At 45.0% G+C, this 20268-nt stretch overlaps 1 protein-coding gene across 1 annotated transcript in view; it reads left to right on the top strand.

Moving 5' to 3' along the window:
- The window catches only part of LOC140456994 (heme-binding protein 2-like), a 308917-nt gene that overhangs the window by 249056 nt on the left and 39593 nt on the right, over positions 1 to 20268 (top strand). The window contains exon 2 of the mRNA XM_072550883.1: positions 19847 to 19927. Within this exon, the coding sequence (XP_072406984.1) occupies positions 19886 to 19927 (42 nt within the window). The 5' untranslated portion in view covers positions 19847 to 19885. The remainder of the gene's footprint in view (positions 1 to 19846; positions 19928 to 20268) is intronic.

Here is a 20268-nt window from a genome sequence, read left to right on the forward strand (position 1 = left end):
AAAGAAGCTCCAAATTTGCTCCTTCTCTCGTAGGAGCAACTGCATATTTATGAAGAAAATTCTTCACCATCCAGTCCTTTAACACCGTGATAGCCCCCATCAATATTTTGAAAATTAAAATTCCCCATTATTGCAACCTTATGATGCATACATTTATCTGAGATCTCCCTACATATTCCTTTTTCAATTTCTGTTTTAATATTGGGGGGGCCTACAGTACAATCCCATCAAAGTGATCTTTCCATTTTTATTTTCAATTTCTACTCATATAATTTCACTGGATGATTTTTCAGAAATATCTTCCCCAGTTCCATGGTTATGTCTGCAGGAAATGTGTTTGGTCACAAATCCTATCAGATCGCATGGATCAACTGGAGCAGCAGTTCGAGGCAATGAGGAATTTACAGGAGCTCGGAGGTGGGATGGATAGTAGTTGTAGGAAGGGAGAAAAAAATCACAGATACAGTTACGTAGATGGGTTACCTCCAGGAAAGGTAGGAGAGGAAGGCAGGTAGTGCAGAAGTCTCCTGTAGCTAGTTCCATCTCAAACATATATGCTGTTGTTGAAAAAGTCAGGGGTGACAGACTCACAGTAGAATTGTAGCATGAACAGCCAGGTTTCTGGTACCGAGACTGGCTCGCATGTAATGAGGGGTACGTCAGGTTCCATATGATCGATTGTGATCGGGGACTCTCCAGTCAGAGGCATAGCCAGACATTTCTGTGGCCAAGATAGAGACATCAGTTGCCTCCCTGATGCCAGGATCAAGGATATCTCAGAGAAGGGGCAGAATATTCTCAAAGGAGAGAGAGAGAGACCAGCAGGGGGTCATTGTACACATTGGAACTAACAACATAGGAAGACAAATAGACGAGATTCTGAGGAGAGAATATAGGAAATTAGGCAGGAATTTAAAACATAGGTCCTTGAGGGTAGTAATATCTGGATACTCCTGGTGCCACACCCTAGTGAGAGAAGGAATAGCATGGCTGAGGAACTGGTGCAGGGGAGAAGGGTTCACATTTTTGGATCATTGTAATTTTTTCTGGGATGGAGGTTACTGTGTAAGAAGGACAGATGCACCTGAATTAGAAGGAGACTCATATATTGGGGGGAGACTTGCTAGAGCTGCTCGGGAGGAGTAAAGTGGGGTCACATGGAACCAAGGGAGATAGTGAGAAAGCAGATTGGTGCAGTTGGGCAAAGGAGTGAGTCAAACAGACAGGACAGGCAGGAACAAAACAGAAAATGAGGTAGGACTGATAAATTAAACAGCATTTATTTCAATGCAAGTGGCCTAAGGCTGATGAACTCAGGGCGTGGTTAGAAACATGGGACTGGGATATCATAGCAATTACAGAGACATGGATGAGGGATGGATAGGACTGGCAGCTTAATGTTCCAGGATACAAATCTTTGGGAAGGAGAGAGGAGGGGGAGTGGCATTTTTGATTAGCGATAATATTACGCTGTACTTTGGGAGGATATTCCTGGGTGTACGTCCAGGGAAGTTATTTGGGTGGAACTGAGAAATAAGAAAGGGATGATCTCCTTAGACCCTCCAATAATTAGCAGAAAATTGAGGAACAAATTTGTAAGGAGATATCAGTTATCTGTAAGAATAATGGAGTGGTAATGGTAGGGGATTTTAACTTTCCAAACGTAGACTGGGACTACCATAGTGATGAGGGCTTGAATGGAGAGGAATTTGTTGAGTGTGAACAAGAAAAATTTCTTATTCAGTACGTGAATGAATCCACTAGAGAAGGAGCAAAACTTGACCTTATTTTGGGAAATAAGGCAGGGCAGGTGACTGAGGTGTCAGTGGGGGAGCATTTGGATTTGATTTGACTTATTTATTATCACATGTACCTGAGTACAGTGAAATGTTTTGTTTACGAGCCATACAGACAGATCAAAATAAGCAAGGACATACAGATCATTGGGTGAAAGAAATCTTGGATAGAAGTATACAGGTTACATGACACAGGGTGTGCGCCAGGCAAGATTAACATTAGCAAGTTCTACATCATTTGAAGTGAGAGAATCCGTTCATCAGTCTAATAATGGCAGTGCAGATGCTGTTCCTGATCCGGCTGGTGCCTGTATTTAAGCTTCTGTACCTTCTGCCTGTAGAAGAGGTTGTAGGAGAGCATTACTGGGTTGTGATGGGTCAGACTGAGAGGATCCTGTGTTCCTTAATATTGTAACCTCCTAACCTACTGCTCCTGTCCTATGTGAATAAACTTTCCCCTTGCATGTATATTTATTAAGCAGATCTGGCACTTCCTCCTTAATCAACCCCTGATCATCTTGTCCACTCTGAGGCAGTTGTCTAACTTCCCTTGTGCTTTTTGTTACTAGTCCAACAAAACTCCCAGGCTTGTCTGGTTTTCCTACATCTGGCTTTCTCCTCGCCCACCAACTTTGTGATTTTGTGTGGCCCACTTCATTACAATGAAAACACCAGAGCTTTTATACTTCTTTGTCCCCCTCAAGGGTTTCTTTTTTACCCTGTGGTAAGTTATCCTTCTGATCTTCACGGAGATCTACCTTTCCCTTTCCACATGTGGATTTCTTTTTGTCCCAGTTTCTATCCCTCATGGACTCAAATTGATTCTGGAAGCCAAACTGAGTTTTATGAAGCAGCTCATAATCATCAGCCACTTCAGTTTTTGCTACTGCTGTTGGGAAGGTTTTAAACTAATGTGGCAGGGGACTGGGAACCAGAAGAGAAGACAAGTAGGCAGCAAGGTGGAAACTGGAGACTGTAAGAACACGCAAAAGAACTGGTGGCCTGAAGTGCACATACTTTAATGCAAGGAATATAGTGGGTAAGGCAGATGAACTTAGGGCTTGGATTGGTGCCTGGGAGTATGACATTATTGCAATCACAGAGACTTGGTTTAAGGAACGGCTTGATTGGCAACTAAATGTTTCAGGATATAGACACTTCAGACAGTTCAGGGAGGGAAGTAAAAGAGGGGAGGAGTTGCATTGCTGGCCAAGGGTGGCTGTGCTAAAGAGGACACTATGGAGGGCTTGAGTAGTGAGGCATTATGGGTGGAGCTGAGAAACAAGAAGGGTGCAGTTACATTGTTGGGGCTGTATTACAGGCCTGGATTAGTGGTGCTGGAAAAGCATAGCAGTTCAGGCAGCATCCGAGGAGCAGTAAAATAGACAATTCGGGCAAAAGCCCTTCATCAGGATTACAGGCAGTCGATTTTACTGCTCCTTGGATGCTGCCTGAACTGCTGTGCTCTTCCAGCACCACTAATCCAGAATCTGGTTTCCAGCATCTGCAGTCATTGTTTTTATCCTGTATTACAGGCTTCCCAACAGTGAGCATGAGGTAGAAAAACAAATAGGTAAACAGATTATGGAAAGATGTAAAGGCAACAGAGTGCTGGTGATGGGAGATTTTAATTTTCCTAACATTGACTGGGATACACTTGGTACCAGAGATCTGGATGGGGCAGAATTTGTAAGAAGCGTCCAGGAGAGTTTTCTAGAGCAGTACGTCAATAGTCCGACAAGGGAAGGGGCCATATTGGACCTGGTGTTGGGGAATGAGCCGGGCGAGGTAGTAGAAGTTGCAGTGGGGGATCTCCTTGGGAACAGTGACCATAATTCTGTAAGTTTTAGATTACTCGTCGACAAAGATGAGAGTGGTCCAAAGGGAAGAATACTGAACTGAGCCAAGGTCAATTATATCAAACTTAGGCAGGAGTTGGGAAATGTGGATTGGACACAGCTGTTGAAGGGAAGTCCAGATAGCGCAGGATAGGCATGTCCTGTTGACAGCAAAAGATAGGAAAGGCAAGATTCATGAACCATGGATGACAGGACAAGCCAAGAGGAAAAGGGAAGCGTACATAAGGTCCAGGCAGCTAAGAACAGAACAGGCCCTAGAGGAATATCGGGAGAGTAGGACCAGTCTTAAACGAGGAATCAAGCAGGCTAAAAGTGGTCATGAAATAGCTTGAGTGGGCAGAATTAAGGAGAATCCCAAAGTCTTTTATTCTGAAATAAGTCGCAAGCGGGTAACTAGAGAAAGGATTGGTCCACTGAAGGATAAGGAAGGAAGGCTGTGTGTCGAACCTGAGAAAATGGGTGAGATTCTGAATGAGTACTTTGCATCAGTATTCACTGAGGAGAGAGACATGATGAATGTTGAGAATAGAAGTAGAAGTTTGATTAGTCTGGATCACGTTGACATAAGTAGAGAAGATGTGTTGGGTGAGTTAGAGGTTATTAAGGTGGACAAATTCCCAGGACCGAATGGGATCTATCCCAGGTTGCTGAGGGAGATGAGAGAGGAAATAGCTGGGACCCTGACAGATATCTTTGTAGCATCCTTAAACACAGGTGAGGTGCTGGAGGACTGGAGGGTTGCTCATGTTGTGCCCCTGTACAAGAAGGGTAGTAGGGATATTCTGGGTAACTACAGACCAGTGAGCCTGACGTCGGTGGTGGGAAAGTATCTGGAGAAGGTACTGAAGGATAAAATCTATTTATATTTGGAAAAGAATGTGCTTTTTAGTGATCAGCAGCATGGTTTTGTGTGTGGGGGGGAGATCGTGCCTTACCAACTTAATATTGAGGAAGTGACCAAGTTGATAGTGGAAGGAAGCACTGTGAATTAGATTAGATTCCCTACAGTGTGGAAACAGGCCTTTCAGCCCAACAAGTCCATACCAACCCTCTGAAGAGTAACACACCCAGACCCATTTCCCTCTGACTAACACCCCTAACTCTCTGGGCAATTTAACATGGCCAATTCACCTGATCTGCACATCTTTGGATTGTAGGAGGAAACCCACGCAGACACGGGGAGAATGTGCAAACTCTACACAGACAGTCACCCAAGGCTGGAATCGAACCTGGGACCCTGGTGCAGTGAGGCAGCACTGCTAATCACTGAGCCACCATGCTGCCTGATGTTATGTACATGGACTTTAGTAAGGCATTTGATAAGGTTTCCCATGGTCAACTAATGGAGAAAGTGAAGTCACATGGTGGCAGGGTGTTCTAACTAGGTGGATAAAGGACTGTTTGAGCAGGATAAAGAATAGGAGACAGAGAGTAGTAATTGAAGGGAGATTCTCGAAATGGGGAAAGGTGACCAGTGGTGTTCCACAGAGATCAGTGCTGGGGCCATTGTTGTTTGTGATATACATAAATGATCTGGAAGAGAGCACTGTTGATATGATCAGCAAGTTTGCAGATGACACAAAGATTGGTGGAATAGCAGAAAGCACAGGGTACTGTCAAAGAATACAGGAGAATATAGATAGTCTGGAGAGTTGGGCAGAGAAGTGGCAGATGGAGTTCAATCCAGGCAAATGTGAGGTGATGCATTTTGGGAAGTCTAATTCTTGAGCGAATTATACAGTAAACGGAAGAGCCTTGGGAAAAGTTGATGAGCAGAGAGATCTGGGAGTTCAGGTCCATTGTACCCTGAAGGTTGCTGCACAGCTGGATAGAGTGGTCAAGAAGGCAAAAAGTGTGCTTGCCTTCATCGGATGGAGTATTAAATATGGCAGGTCATGTTAAAATTGTACAAGACATTGGTTTGGCCGCATTTAGAATACTGTGTACAGTTCTGGTTGCCACATTACCAAAAGGATGTGGACACTTTGGAGAGGGTGCAGAGAAGGTTTACGAGGATGTCGCCTGGTATGGAAGGTGCTAGCTATGAAGGGAGGTTGAGTAAGTTAGGTTTGTTTTCATTTGAAAAAAGGAGATTGAGGAGGGGACCTGATTGAGGTTTACAAAATCATGAAGAGTATAGACAGGGTGGATAGAGACAAGCTTTTTCCCAGGGTGAAGGATTCAGTAACAAGAGGTTTTGCTTTCAAAGTGAGAGGTGGAAAGTTTAAGGGGGATACACGTGGCACGTACTTTACACAGAGGGTGATAGGTGCCTGGAATGCGTTGCCAGCAGAAGTAGTAGATGCAGGCACGGTAGATTCATTTAAGATGCGTGTGGCCAGATGTATGAGGAGGTGGGGAGCAGAGGGATACAAATGCTTAGGATTTGGGTGACAGGTTTAGACAGTGGATTTGGATTGGCTCAGGCTTGGAGGGCCGAAGGGCTGTAAATTTTCTTTGTTCTGTGTTCTGTATTTGTTTCTGATTAACACCATCCACATTTCTTTCCATTTTTCTTTACTCTTTACTCCCTTTGTAATGTGGGATAGAATGCTAATAGCTGGCTGAACGTCTACATTAACTTTCTATGTTTCATGTAGAAGGACATCCAGGCCACTCTGAATACCACCATTTTCGAGTCACTCACCAATTCTAAACATTCCCCTGGGATTTTTTTTCACATTTGGTTCCCATCACATTTCCCCAAATTCTATCCTATCCGCCCAGTTCCTGCCCACTCCCTCATCCCGATATGGAGGAACCATGTGGTCTTCCAGCCACACATTAACCAGACATCAGGTTCCAGCTCTGGTTGCTCTGACTGTCCCTGACAGAGCTGTCCTGGATGCTCGTGTTCCTTTTAATATCCTTTATAGTGAGGATTTCTTTTCAAAACTAAATTATTGCCCAGTGTTTCAGATTCATTTGGGCGTTGGTGACATCAGTTTAAAGTCTTCTTCCAGCATGTACAGAGGGTTAAAGTCAACTGTGGATGGGGAGCTGGGTCCTTCACTGGGAAACAGGGATTAATCACTGCAGCAAATTTCTCTTTGTTGTAATCTTGTTTTAAATGAATTATTCCCACATGGAGATTAAACAGGTTCTGGTGACAGATATAGTTCCAGAATGACCACTCTGTCGAGAAACTCATTGTAAATGGGAGGTGTTGCAGATCACAGATTATTGACGTTACATGTGAAACCATGCAATGGTTAGTTGTGGGATCGTATTCAAGCTCTCTCACCCTGAGTGAGTTCCAGATCGAATTACTTACAAAGTTATTGAGATGTACAGCATGGAAACAGACCCTTCGGTCCAACTCGTCCTTGACAGCCAGATATCCTAAATTAATCTAGTCCCGTTTGCCAGCATTTGTCCAATATCACTCTAGCCCGTTCTGATTCACATCCTCATCCAGATGCCTTTTAATTGTTATAATTGTACCTGCCTACACCACAGCTCATTCTATACATGCATCATCCTGTGTGAACAAGTTGTCCCTTAGGTCTTTGTTAAATCTTTCCCCTCCCTCCTTAAACCTATGCCTTCTACCCTACTCTGGGTAAAAAAAAACCTTTGCTATTTACCCTGTCTGTGCTCCTCGTGATTTTATACGCTTCTGTAAATTTATTCCTCAGCCTCCGATGCTCCAGGAAAAATAGCCCCACTCAATTCCTGCAACTCAAACCCCAGCAACATCCCTGTAGTTCTTTACTGCACTCTTTCAAGTTTAACAACACCTTTCCTTTCAGTGAGGAATCAGAATTAAATGCAGTATTCCAAACGTGGCCTAAGCAATGTCATGAACAGCTGCAAAATGACTTCTACATTCCTGGACTGAATGCTCTGACCATTAAAGCTAAGTGTACCACATGCCTTCTTCATTACCATGTACACCTGCGACTCCACTTTCAAGGAACTATGAACCTGCACTCCAAGGTCTCTTTGTTCAGCAACTCTCCCCAGGTCCTGACCATTAAGTGTATAAGACCTGCCCTGACTTGCCTTGCATTTATCTAAATTAAACTCCATCTGCCACTCTTTGGATCACTGGCCCATCTGATCAAGATGCTGTTGTACTCTGTGATAGGCTTCTTCACTGTCCACTACACCTCCAGTTTTGGTGTCATTCGCAAATTTACTAACCATACCTCCTGTATTCACATCCAAATCATTTACATAAAGGACAAAAAGCAGTGGACCCAGCACCAATCCTTGTGGCACACTGCTGGTCACAAGTCACCAGTCCGAAAAGCAACCCTCCACCACCACCTTCATCTTCTGTCTTCAATATAATTTTGTTTTCAGATGGCAGCTCACCTTGGATTTTATGAGTCAAGATGTGGTGCTGGAAAAGTACAGCAGATCAGGCAGTATCCAAGGAGCAGGAAAATCGACGCTTTGGGCAAAAACCCTTCATTATGAACAATGCCCGAAACGTCGATTTCCCTGCTCCTTGGATGCTGCCTGACCTACTGTGCTTTTCCAGCACCACACTCTTGACTCTAATCTCCAGCATCTGCAGTACTCACTTTCACCCTGGATTCTCTGTGACCTAATCTTGCCAACCAGTCTACTCTTCGGAACCTTTTGCCTTACTGAAGTCCATATAGACTTTGTTAACTGCTCTGCCCTCATCAATCTTTTTCATTTCTTCAAATCAAGTTAGTGAGACATGATTTTGGACACACAAAGCCATGTTAACTATCCCTAATCAATCCTTATCTTTCCAAATACATGTAAATCCCTGTCCCTTAGAAACCTCTCCAATAACTAACCCACCACTGATATCAGTCTCACTGGTCGTTCATTCCCTGGCTTTTCCTTACTCCTGTTCTTAAATAATGGCAACACTTCAGCCACCCTCCAATCTTCTGGCACTTCACACATTTGTATTAATGATACAAATATCTCAGCAAGTGGCCCAGAAATCACTTCCCTAGCTTCCCATCAACTTCTAAGATACACTGGTCTCCTTCCTATTGGAAAGATGTTGTAAAACGTGAAAGGGTTCAGAAAAGATTTAAAAGGATGTTGTGAGGGTTAGAGGATCTGAGCTACAGGGAGAGGCTGAACAGGCTGGGCCCATTTTCCCTGGAGCGTTGGAGGCAGAAGGGTGACCTTATAGAGGTTTTCAAAATTATGAGGGGCATAGAAAGGATAAATAGACAAAGTCTTTTCCCTGGGGTCGGGGAGTCCAGAACTAGAGGGCATAGAGTTAGGGTGAGATGGGAAAGATATAAAAGAGACCTAAGGGGCAGCGTTTTCACGCAGAGGGTGGTATGTGTATGGAATGAGCTGCCAGAGGATGTGGTGGAGGCTGGTAGAATTGCAACATTTAAGAGGCATTTGGATGGGTATATGAATAGGAAGGGTTTGGAGGGATATGGGCCGAGTGCTGGCAGGTGGGACTAGATTGGGTTGGGATATCTGGTCGGCATGGATGGGTTGGACCGAAGGGTCTGTTTCCATGCTGTACATCTCTATGACTCTATGACTGATCAAATCCCAGGGATCAATCCATCTTTATGCATTTTAACACATCCAGCATCTCCTCCTCTGTAATTTGGACACTTTTCAAGATATCACTACTTATTTCTCCAAATTCTCCAACTTCCATATCCTTCTCTACATTAAATGCCAATGCAAAATCATTGTTTACTATCTCACACAGCTCCTGTTGTTCCACACGTGGATGGCCTTGTTGATCTTGAAGAGACCTTTTTCTCCCCCAGTTACTCTTTTGTCCTTCCTCTATTTGTAGAATGCCTTTGGATTCTCCTTGACCCTAATTATATTATGTTCCCTTTTTGCCCTCCTGATTTCCTTCTTGAGTATAATCCTACTGCCCTTACACTCCCTTAGGGATTCACTCGATCCCAGCTGTCTATTCTTGACAAATGCTTCCTTCTTGTTCTTGACTCGAGCCACAATTTCTCTAGTTATCCAGCATTCCCTACATCTACCAGCCTTGTCCTTTACACTTACAGGAACATACTGTCTCTGAAATCTTGTTGTCTCATTTTTGAAAGCCTCCCATTTTCCAACCGCCTGTTTACTTGTGAATAATCTTTCCCAATCAAAGAGGTTCTTGCCTAATACCATCTAAATTGGTCTTACTCCAATTTAGAACTTTAATTTTTAGATCCGGTCTATCCTTTCCCATAACTATTTTAAAACTAATAGAATTATGATAACTGGCCCCAAAGTGCTCCCACACTGACACCTCAGTCACTTGTCCTGCCTTGTTTCCAAAGGGAAGGTCACATTTTACATCCACATACTGAATCAGAAAACTTTTGTGTGCACACTTAACACGTTTGTCTACCTTCAGACCCTTCATATGATGGCAGTCACTGTCTATTGGTGGAAAGTTAAAATGCACTGCTATTACAACCCTGTTATTCTTACAGATAACTGAGATGTCCTTACAACTTTGCTTCTCAATTTCCTGCTGATTATTGGGGGCTATAGTATACCTCAACAAGGTGATCATCCCTTTCTTATTTTTCAGTTCCACCTAAATAATTTCACTGAACGATTTCCCAGGATTATCCTTCGTAAGAGTTGTAATGTTATCCCAAACCAAAAGTGCCACGCCCCCTCCTCTCTTGCCATCCTTTCTATCCTTCCGATGGCATCTGTCCCCTGGAACATTAAGCTGCCAGTCCTGCCCTTCCCTGAACTCCATCTCTGTAACTGCGATCATATCCAAGTCCAATGTTCTGAACCGTGTCCTGTGTTCATCTGTCTTACCTGTCAGGCATCTTGCATTGAAATAACAGTGACTTATGATAAATTAAGTTAGAAATTTCTGTTTTTACTTGAGTTAAATCTATTAGGTACAAATAGAAAGCTTTGATTTCAGTTTACATTTAAAATACTTGACTAGAGTACTCTCAATGCTGGCATATTGGTGCAGCTGAAGCAAGTCCTTGACTCGTTTCTGAAGTAATTCTTACTAAAAGGACAGATATTTGGAACATCTGTTCCAGGGGACAGATGCCATCGGAAGGATAGAAAGGATGGCAAGAGAGGAGAGGGTGTGGCACTTTTGGTTTGGGATAACATTACAACTCTTACGAAGGATAATCCTGGGAAATTGTCCAGTGAAATTATTTAGGTGGAACTGAAAAATAAGAAAGGGATGATCATCTTGTTGAGATATACCATAGTCCCCAATAACCAGATATGAGGTATGAGGTCCAATTGGCAACCCACTTTCGACCCCTTCACTCAACGTTCATTGTTCTTGTGTGATGGTTGGTTTGTACGATGGATGATCCGTGCAATCATTGGTCTGTGTGAAGGATGGTCTGTGTGAAGGATGGTCTGTGTGAAGGATGATCTGTGTGAAGGATGATCTGTGTGAAGGTTGGTCTGTGCGATGGTTGGTCTGTGCGATGGTTGGTCTGTACGATGGTTGGTCTGTACGATGGTTGGTCTGTACGATGGTTGGTCTGTACGATGGTTGGTCTGTGCAATGGTTGGTCTGTAGGATGGTTGGTCTGTACGATGGTTGGTCTGTGTGAAGGATGGTCTGTGTGAAGGATGGTCTGTGCGATGGTTAGTCTGTGTGAAGGATGGTCTGTGTGAAGGTTGGTCTGTGCGATGGTTGGTCTGTACGATGGTTGGTCTGTACGATGGTTGGTCTGTACGATGGTTGGTCTGTGTGAAGGATGGTCTGTGCAATGGTTGGTCTGTGAGATGGTTGGTCTGTGTGATGGTTGGTCTGTGTGATGGTTGGTCTGTGTGATGGTTGGTCTGTGTGAAGGATGGTCTGTGCAATGGTTGGTCTGTGTGATGGTTGGTCTGTGAGATGGTTGGTCTGTGTGATGGTTGGTCTGTGTGATGGTTGGTCTGTACGATGGTTGGTCTGTGTGATGGTTGGTCTGTGTGATGGTTGGTCTATGCGATGGTTGATCTGTACAGGTCTCACGGAGAAGAGGCAGTGAACCCCCATTTTTATGTTTTTCTTTAGTCCCTAAACTGTTCAAATGTCTCTCTTCCAGATATGAGGTCATTCATTGGGCTCCTTAATGGATTTTGTCACTTATTTGCCTTTGTTTGAGAACTTTAATGCTGTGTCTGTTACCAGCTATGAATTCTGTGCAAAATAGGATAAACATTTTTTATTCATTCATGGGATGAGGGTGTCACTCGCTGGGCAGGATTTATTGCCCATCTCTAATTACCCAGAGGGCAGCTAAGGTTCAACCACTTTCCTGTGGGTTTGGAGTCACATGTAGGCCAGACCAGCTAAGGATGGCAGTTTCCTGCCCTGCAGGGCATTACTGAACCTGATGGGTTTTTCTGACAATCGGTAATGGAGTCATGGCCATGACTAGATTCTTAATTCCTGACTTTTTAAATTGAATTCAAATTCGGGTCCCCAGAACATTAGCTGGGTTTCTGAATTAACAGTCCAACAGTAATACCATTAGACCATCACCTCCCCATGTGACCTTGATCCCATCCATTGCCTTAGAACCTGTCGACTCTCTTGAATGGCTGATCTCTTTATAGAGGTAAAAACAATGACTGCAGATGCTGGAAACCAGATTCTGGATTAATGGTGCTGTAGGAGCACAGCAGTTCAGGCAGCATCCAAGGAGCAGCAAAATCGACGTTTCGGGCAAAAACTCTGCAGGGCTGGGAGCTGGGATCTGGTGTGGGTGTGGAGCTGGGAGTGGGGGCAGAGCCATTAACTGGAGTGGGTGTGGTGGTGGGGGGAATGGGGGTGGAGTCATGAGCAGGAGTGGTGCTCCCCTCAGGATTCTGGGGGCCGGGAATGGTGACAGTGGGATCTGTGGGGTGGGGGGCGTGTCAGCAGAATGCAGGTGAGTGGCGTTGGTGGGGGTGGAAGTGGTGGCAGACACGGCAGTAGGGGTGGCGGAAGTCACTGAGCATGTGACATCAGCGACAATGCGAGGGGCGGAAGTGATCTCACATGTGATGGATGAGGAATTGTGAGGGGTGGAAGAGGTTGTGGGAGTGGCCATGATGGGGCGGAAGTGACATCATCAATCAGCGTGGGGGTGGCAGCTGCACCAGCCGCATGGCTAATGGAGTCTAAATAGTTCCAGAGGCTGGGGAAATCTTCTGGAATGTTTGAGGAGCGCTGGTTATGGAGGTGGGGAGATAAAAGTTTGTTGTACTTACAGTTTTTGATGTTTGAGATGGTGTTGAAATACTGTTTGTTGAGAGTATGAATTCTCCTGAGGATGTAGTACAGAGTGGGTCCTTTGCAATTCTGAGAGAGTGTGGCCCTCAGCTGAGGCAGGGCTGACTGTAGAGAGGTTAGGTGCTGGCGCATTACTGCAAGCGTGGAGCGAAGGATCTTGAAGGAGAACTGTTGCTGGTGTTTTTGAATGTGTAGTCTGTACTGTTTGTCCTGTTCGGGTCCAAACTCTGCTGTTTTAAAGGTGGTCCAGAGTCCATGTGGGATGAGTTGGTTACGGAGGCAGGCACTGAGGAAGCAAATGTGGCTGTGGTAGCGAGTTTGTTTCATGACATGGTTGAAGAGTTTCAGGGCAGAGGAAATGACCTGGGAGTTGCAGAGAGAGGGACTCCCTGAGATTCTTGTAGAGAGAGGAGGAAAACTTCTTCAAGGCAGGCATCCTTGCAAGAGGATTCGCGGTAGGGTTAAAATCAACGAGGTAAAAACAATGACTGCAGATGCTGGAAACCAGATTTTGGATTAGTGGTGCTGGAAGAGCACAGCAGTTCAGGCAGCATCCGAGGAGCAGCAAAATCGATGTTTCGGGCAAAAGCCCTTCATCAGGAATAAAGGCAGTGAGCCTGAAGCATGGAGAGATAAGCTAGAGGAGGGAGGGGGTGGGGAGAAAGTAGCATAGAGTACAATGGGTGAGTGGGAGAGGGGATGAAAGTGATAGGTCAGGGAGGAGGGTGGAGTGGATAGGTGGAAAAGAAGATTGGCAGGTAGGACAAGTCATGGGGACAGTGCAGAGCTGGAAGTTTGGAACTAGGGTGAGATGGGGGAAGGGGAAATGAGGAAACTGTTGAAGTCCACATTGATGCCCTGGGATTAAAGTGTTCCGAGGCGGAAGATGAGGCGTTCTTCCTCCAGGCATCTGGTGGTGAGGGAGCGGCGGTGAAGGAGGCCCAGGACCTCCATGTCCTTGGCAGAGTGGGAGGGGCCTTCCCACCCTATCTCTTGCAAAAATGCCATCCCGTATTCCAATTCCTCCGCCTCTGTCGTATTTGCTCCCAGGAGGACCAGTTCCACCACAGAACACACCAGATGGCCTCCTTCTTTAGAGACCGCAATTTCCCTTCCCATGTGGTTAAAGATGCCCTCCAACGCATCTCGTCCACATCCCGCACCTCCGCCCTCAGACCCCACCCCTCCAACCGTAACAAAGACAGAACACCCCTGGTGCTCACCTTTCACCCTACCAACCTTCACATAAACCAAATCATCCGCCGACATATCCGCCACCTCCAAAAAGACCCCACCACCCTTTTCTGCCTTCCGCAAAGCCCGTTCCTTCGTGACTACCTGGTCAGGTCCACGGCCCCGTACAACCCACTCTCCCATCCTGGCACCTTCCCCTGCCACCACAGGAACTGCAAAACCTGCGCCCACACCTCCTCCCTCAACTACATCCAAGGCCCTAACGGAGACTTCCACATCCATCAAAGTTTTACCTGCACATCCACTAATATCATTTATTGCATCCGTTGCTCCCGATGCGGTCTCCTCTACATTGGGGAGACTGGACACCTCCCAGCAGAGCACTTTAGGGAACATTTCCGGGACACCCGCACCAATGAACCACACCGCTCTGTGGCCCAACTTTTCAACTCCCCCTCCCACTCTGCCGCGGACATGGAGGTCCTGGGCCTCCTTCACCGCCGTTCCCTCACCACCAGACGCCTGGAGGAAGAACGCCTCATCTTTCACCTCGGAACACTTCAACCGCAGGGCATCAATGTGGACTTCAACAGTTTCCTCATTTCCCCTTCCCCCACCTCACCCTAGCTCCAAACTTCCAGCTCTGCACTGTCCCCATGACTTGTCCTACCTGCCTATCTTCTTTTCCACCTATCCACTCCACCCTCCTCCCTGATCTCTTTATAGAGTTCTATTGTTGGGAACTGTTTACAACGGAACCAGTTCAGATTTCTTTCAATCGTTTTAAGTTTGCTTCACTTGGCCATTCTCCTTCCCAGCATGCATCAGGAACTTCCCTGACCAGCCATTTTAGGTTACAAACAGTTCAAGAAGGCAATTCACCTTCTCAATAGCAACAGGAAATAGGCAATAAATACTCTCCCAGCGTGCAGCACCTACATCCCAGGAGTGAATTACAAATAATTCTTTATGTACCCATAGGATTCTCACTGTTTGTGTAAAGCAAACTCTGTCCCTGTCAATCTCACTTTAATGCAGCCCCTCCCAACGGTTTAATTTGCTCTCCCAGTCTTTCCAGTACAATGGCACCCCCTGGTGTTTGCTTCGGATAAAAGTCAATTCAAATCACAAGACCTCGATATTAACCGCAGCTTGTATCGCAAAACCTCGTCCATAATAACATTGAACCCTTTTGTGAACATGTCCATTTTTAATTTGAAAAATTTGCTTCATTCTTAAAAAATATACGCACACATAGTTACAAATGCAGTTCAGTTCTGTACAACAGCATATCAAGGAAACAAACAAAAACTGGAGTTTGACTCTTCCCAAACAAACCAAAGGTTTGAACCAGATGATACTTAAATGCATTTGAGGCATTGAGAGGGTCCAGTAACTGAATGACCCCCATTTACCTTCAGCAGGAAGATCTCAGACAATAGTCTTTCCCCACTGCGCCTTGGTGGCAGCTACAACCCTCAGCACAAAGCCCTGGACCTGGGAATGTACCAATTGGCAACACTCGTTTGGAGTCAACTCCTTGTTCTGGAAGACCAACACAAATTTCAGGCAGACCAAAGAGCTTCCTGCACTGAAGTTGATGGTCCTCCAGGCACAGTGGATGTTTTACGCACACCCTGGATCTCCCGAACCATATTTCCAGTACCTTCAGATAATCTGTCCTGATGGTGAAGGGGGTAAAGGATTGGTTGGCCCATTCCCAAAGAACATGACCTCATTTTTGCTTCTGCCTACCTTGGTTCCCAAGGCCAGTTCGACCTGGTCACTGATGCTCATGTGTCTGCGCACTGACAGTGGATCCGAGCAGAAAATGGCGACCGTGTTCCCTCCTCTGTCATCATGGCCTGGGCAGTATACTCCTCTTTTGTAAAGACAGATGCAAAGTGTTCATTTCACACCTTAACCGTACCCCCTGACCTCTGTGTGAATCCCCTTGTTGGTCTGTAATCAGTCCTACTCCTCCTTGAATCACTCAGTCGTTATTTCCATGTGTATGGAAGACTTTGGGATTCCCCTTTATTGTCAGCTGCTACATCTTTTCTCATAATTTCCCTTTGCCTCAGTTATTTGCTTTTTCACCTCCTCTCTGAACCTTCAGTATTCGTACAGGTTTGCAATTGTATTTTCTGCCGGACACCTTGTCATAAGGTACACTTTTTCTTCCCAATGTTAATCTCTACCTCCTTTATGTAGCCATTTGTGAAGTTCCTGGTTTTCCCAATAACCTCTTGTCCCAGTCAATCTGACCAGCTCTGCTCTTACCCCGTTGAAGTCAGCTCTCTGTCAATTGGATTGCTGCATGTCATTCTCCACCATCATCCTGGAGCTGATGATACAATGATCACTGTCTCTGGTCTCTCACTGCCACTTCATCCAATTGGCCCACCTCACTTCCAAGGACCAGGTCCAACAATACATCTTTCCTACAACTTGGTGAATGGGCTGAGTCAGTCACATGGTGAGTAAATGTGCTACATTGACTGCAATTAACTGAATGCTGTAATTTCCGACTGACTGATGAACACAGTTAGTTTCATCATGATCAAATAATCAAAAATGCATTTTTAAACATAGGTTCCTGACAGAGTGAACTTTGTCAGGTTCCATGGTCAGGCTGCAGGGGGTTATGAACTGTTAAAGATCCAGATCCCAGGAGGGACCTCTCGGTCTCTCGATCGGTCAAAAGAATTACCAGGAATACAGTCTGTACAAAGCAAGGTTGCCAGTTTAATAAAATAAGGCAGCCTGGCACAGTTTTGTCCAGCAACACAGAGGTTAAAGCTTCTGTATTCCGTGGAGAATTTGCGCAATTACATTCGAAAATTAAACATTATTTATATGTTTTTAAGAGACAGCACAGCCTTAAGTACAAGAAAAGAGCAATCAAATGTAATAAGCTGACATGATTGACAGTAGGCTAACCCAATGATATTTCCTCCTGGGAAATAGTGTTGTCTTACGTACATCATCATCTCATACTGCAGTTCAAGGTTAGTTCGAGTGGTCAGTTAATGTTTTATGATTCATTTCTGAAGACTCCATTGTCTGCTTTACCTTCTAATTCTGCTAACTCAGCAAAGCAGAAATTCAGGTTCACAGTGTCAAATCATAACTTGAAGCCATTTTGTTGTGTTATTTTAAGTTGAAAAGTCATTTTGTGATTAATAAAAGCCTACATATATTTGTTGCTCCTGACAACAGACTAAATTCAAATTTTAAATCCTCACTGTCACCTCAAAAACATGGAGTTCACTTTGAGTGTTGCATCTCTTACTGAAGTACTCTCGGGCTGGAATCTCCATTTTCTGTCGTGTATCCCAGACATTTGCTGAAAACCAGCGAGACTGACTCCTTGAGTTTCCGAGTAGTTTGAGGAGCAGTAGCAGCAGGACCTTCCTGGAGCAGCCTGAACCTGCTGAAGTAAAATAATATCATTAAAAAGGAACTGGCTGCAACAACCATCAATCCATAAATACAAGCACAGCAACTGAAATAAACAGGACACAGAAACTGGCCAAAAAGTAAGGTATGCTGGGAATACCTCAGTCCGAGACAAAGGGACATACAGAGACAAATCTAAGAAAGATTCAAGCCCCAACAATTGAAGACAACCAGAACTCATTTGCAAGTGTGAAATGGCAGTTTTTATGTTTTAAATTCATTCCCAGGATGAAGGCTTCACTGGCGAGCATTTATTGTCCATCTCTAATTGTCTGGAGGGCAGTTTATGAATGGAACATGTAGGTGAGACCAGGTAAGGATGGCTGTTTACTTCCCTAAAGGTTTTTTCCAACAATCGACAATGATTTCACCATCATCACTCGAATCTTCATTACAGATTTTTTTAATTGTTCAACCACCTGTCATGTTGGTGGGATAGGTTCCCAGGACATTACCTGGGTTTCTGCTTTAATATTCTCATGACTCGCCCCCCCCCCCCCAACAGGGCAGACATGTGACAATAAAACAAAGGACCAGGTGCATATTTTGGATCCAAAACTAGACACCCAGGCCCTAAAGTAGACACGTCAAAGGGTTCACTATCAGCTCGCCATTAAACACTAGGACCAACATTTCAAGGGGATAAAACCAATTAACTTGATAGCTCTGATTGGTGAACTTCTTGGAAAAGTGGCTTCATTATCTGAGGAATAAAGAAAGAATCTGAAGACCCCAGTCAGCAGAGAACAGCCTCACTGAGGGGATTATTTAACTCTGTGTTCACCATTGAGGAAGCAGAATTCAGAAAGACATTGACAGAGTAAGTGCTCCTGCCATACCAGACTGTAACACTCGTCACTGCAGGAAGGAGCTGGCCCTGTATTTCACCGAGACATCAGGGTGACTGTCCCGGTAACTCGTGTGGTTTCTCACCTCTGAGATGTTTCTGACCCCACTGGGAGTGATGTGTTGTTCAAACATCACTGTCACTCAGCAACAGAGACATAATTCAGCCGAGCTCACTGGATATTCCCCTCAACTGGAACGATGATGGGCACTTTCCTGACACCACCCCCCTCCTTATGTCAATGCTACCCTGGGGTATTGCTTCCTTACTGGGAGCACAAAGTTAAAAATCAAACAGCACCAGGTTATATTCCAATAGGTTTATTTGGAAGCACTAGCTTTTGGAGTGCTGCTCCTTCATCAGGTGGTTATGGAGAATAAGATTGTAAGATACAGAATTTATAGCAACAGTTTACAGTGTGATGTAACTGAAATTATATATTGAAAAAGACCTGGATTGTTTGTTAAGTCTCTCATCTTTTAGAATGACCGTGTTGGTTTCAGTTCTTTCATATGTAAATCGCAAAACCTTTTTTAAAAGTCACATTCAAGTGAACTTTAACAATTGGTGCCATGTCAGTCCAGATAATGTATTGAAGGTTTTCTGTGTGAGGCTGTCTGTGCCACAATGGTCAGACTGATTCTAATGTAAAAAACAGATTTACAGATACACTGGGCGGCATGGTGGCACAGTGGTTAGCACTGCTGCCTCACAGCGCCTGAGACCGGGGTTCAATTCCCGCCTCAGGCGACTGACTGTGTGGAGTTTGCATGTTCTCCCCGTGTCTGCGTGGGTTTCCTCCCACAGTTCAAAGATGTTCAGGCCAGGTGAATTGGCCATGCTAAATTGCCTATAGTGTTAGGTAAGGGGTAGATGTAGATGTAGGGGTATGGGTGGGTTACGCTTCGGCGGGGCGGTGTGCACTTGTTGGTCCGCAGGGCCTGTTTCCACACTGTAAGTAATCTAAACTGTGGTGCAAGCTTGGGCTTGGCTACTGCTGGTGGTGATGCAAAGTTTCTCCAATTTCTTGTTCTTGGTGTACGTGTACCTGGTGTAGTTTTGTCACCTTGCATGTTGTTTATCTCATACACTGCAGGCAAGGATGACCTGAGGCATGGTACATTGGAGATCAAGCAGAGGCTACGGCAACGGATGAATGGACACTGCACAACCATCACCAGACAGGAGTGTTTCCTCCCAGTCGGAGAACACTTCAGCGGTCTGGGATATTCGACCTCAGACCTTCGGGTGACCGTCCTCCAAGGCGGACTTCAGGACAGGCAACAACGAAAAGTGGCCGAGCAGAGGCCGATAGACAAGTTCGGTACCCATGGGGATGGCCTCAACCAGGACCTTGGGTTCATGTCACACTACAGGTGACCCCATTGTACTGTACAACACCAGCGTCTCCAATTAATGGGAGCATTGAGAGTAAGGAAAGGGTTTGTAGATTTATCTCATGGAACAAACTATTCTGACAACAGTGTTCTTTCTGTAAGAGCAGGGAATCTCTCAGCCTGACACTGTGGGAGCTGAAAGCAAAATGCTGCTGGGGACCTTCAGACTTCCCTGGAGCCAGCACTCAGTGAGTTAATCATTTCAAAATCCATCTCAAAGTTGGAATGAAGGAAACTGTTCCAGAAACAATTTGCTGCTGTTTGCCTCCTGTGTTTCATGTTGTTGACTAGTTTATTCAAAAAAACACACACACAGCTCCAACAACATGTTGTGTCTGTGCAGGAAATTGTTTTGGTCAGTTTTGGAATACTGATTTCTCCCTCTACAGGAAAGATGGTGTTAAACTTGAAAGGGTACAGAAAAGATTTACAAGGATTCTGCAGCGGTTGGAGAGTTTGAGCAATCGGTAGAGGCTGGATAAGCTGGAGATATTTTCCATGGAGTGTCAGAGGTTGAGGAGGGACCTTA

Source organism: Chiloscyllium punctatum, chromosome 3, assembly GCF_047496795.1.
Source record: "Chiloscyllium punctatum isolate Juve2018m chromosome 3, sChiPun1.3, whole genome shotgun sequence".
Taxonomy (NCBI): domain Eukaryota; kingdom Metazoa; phylum Chordata; class Chondrichthyes; order Orectolobiformes; family Hemiscylliidae; genus Chiloscyllium; species Chiloscyllium punctatum.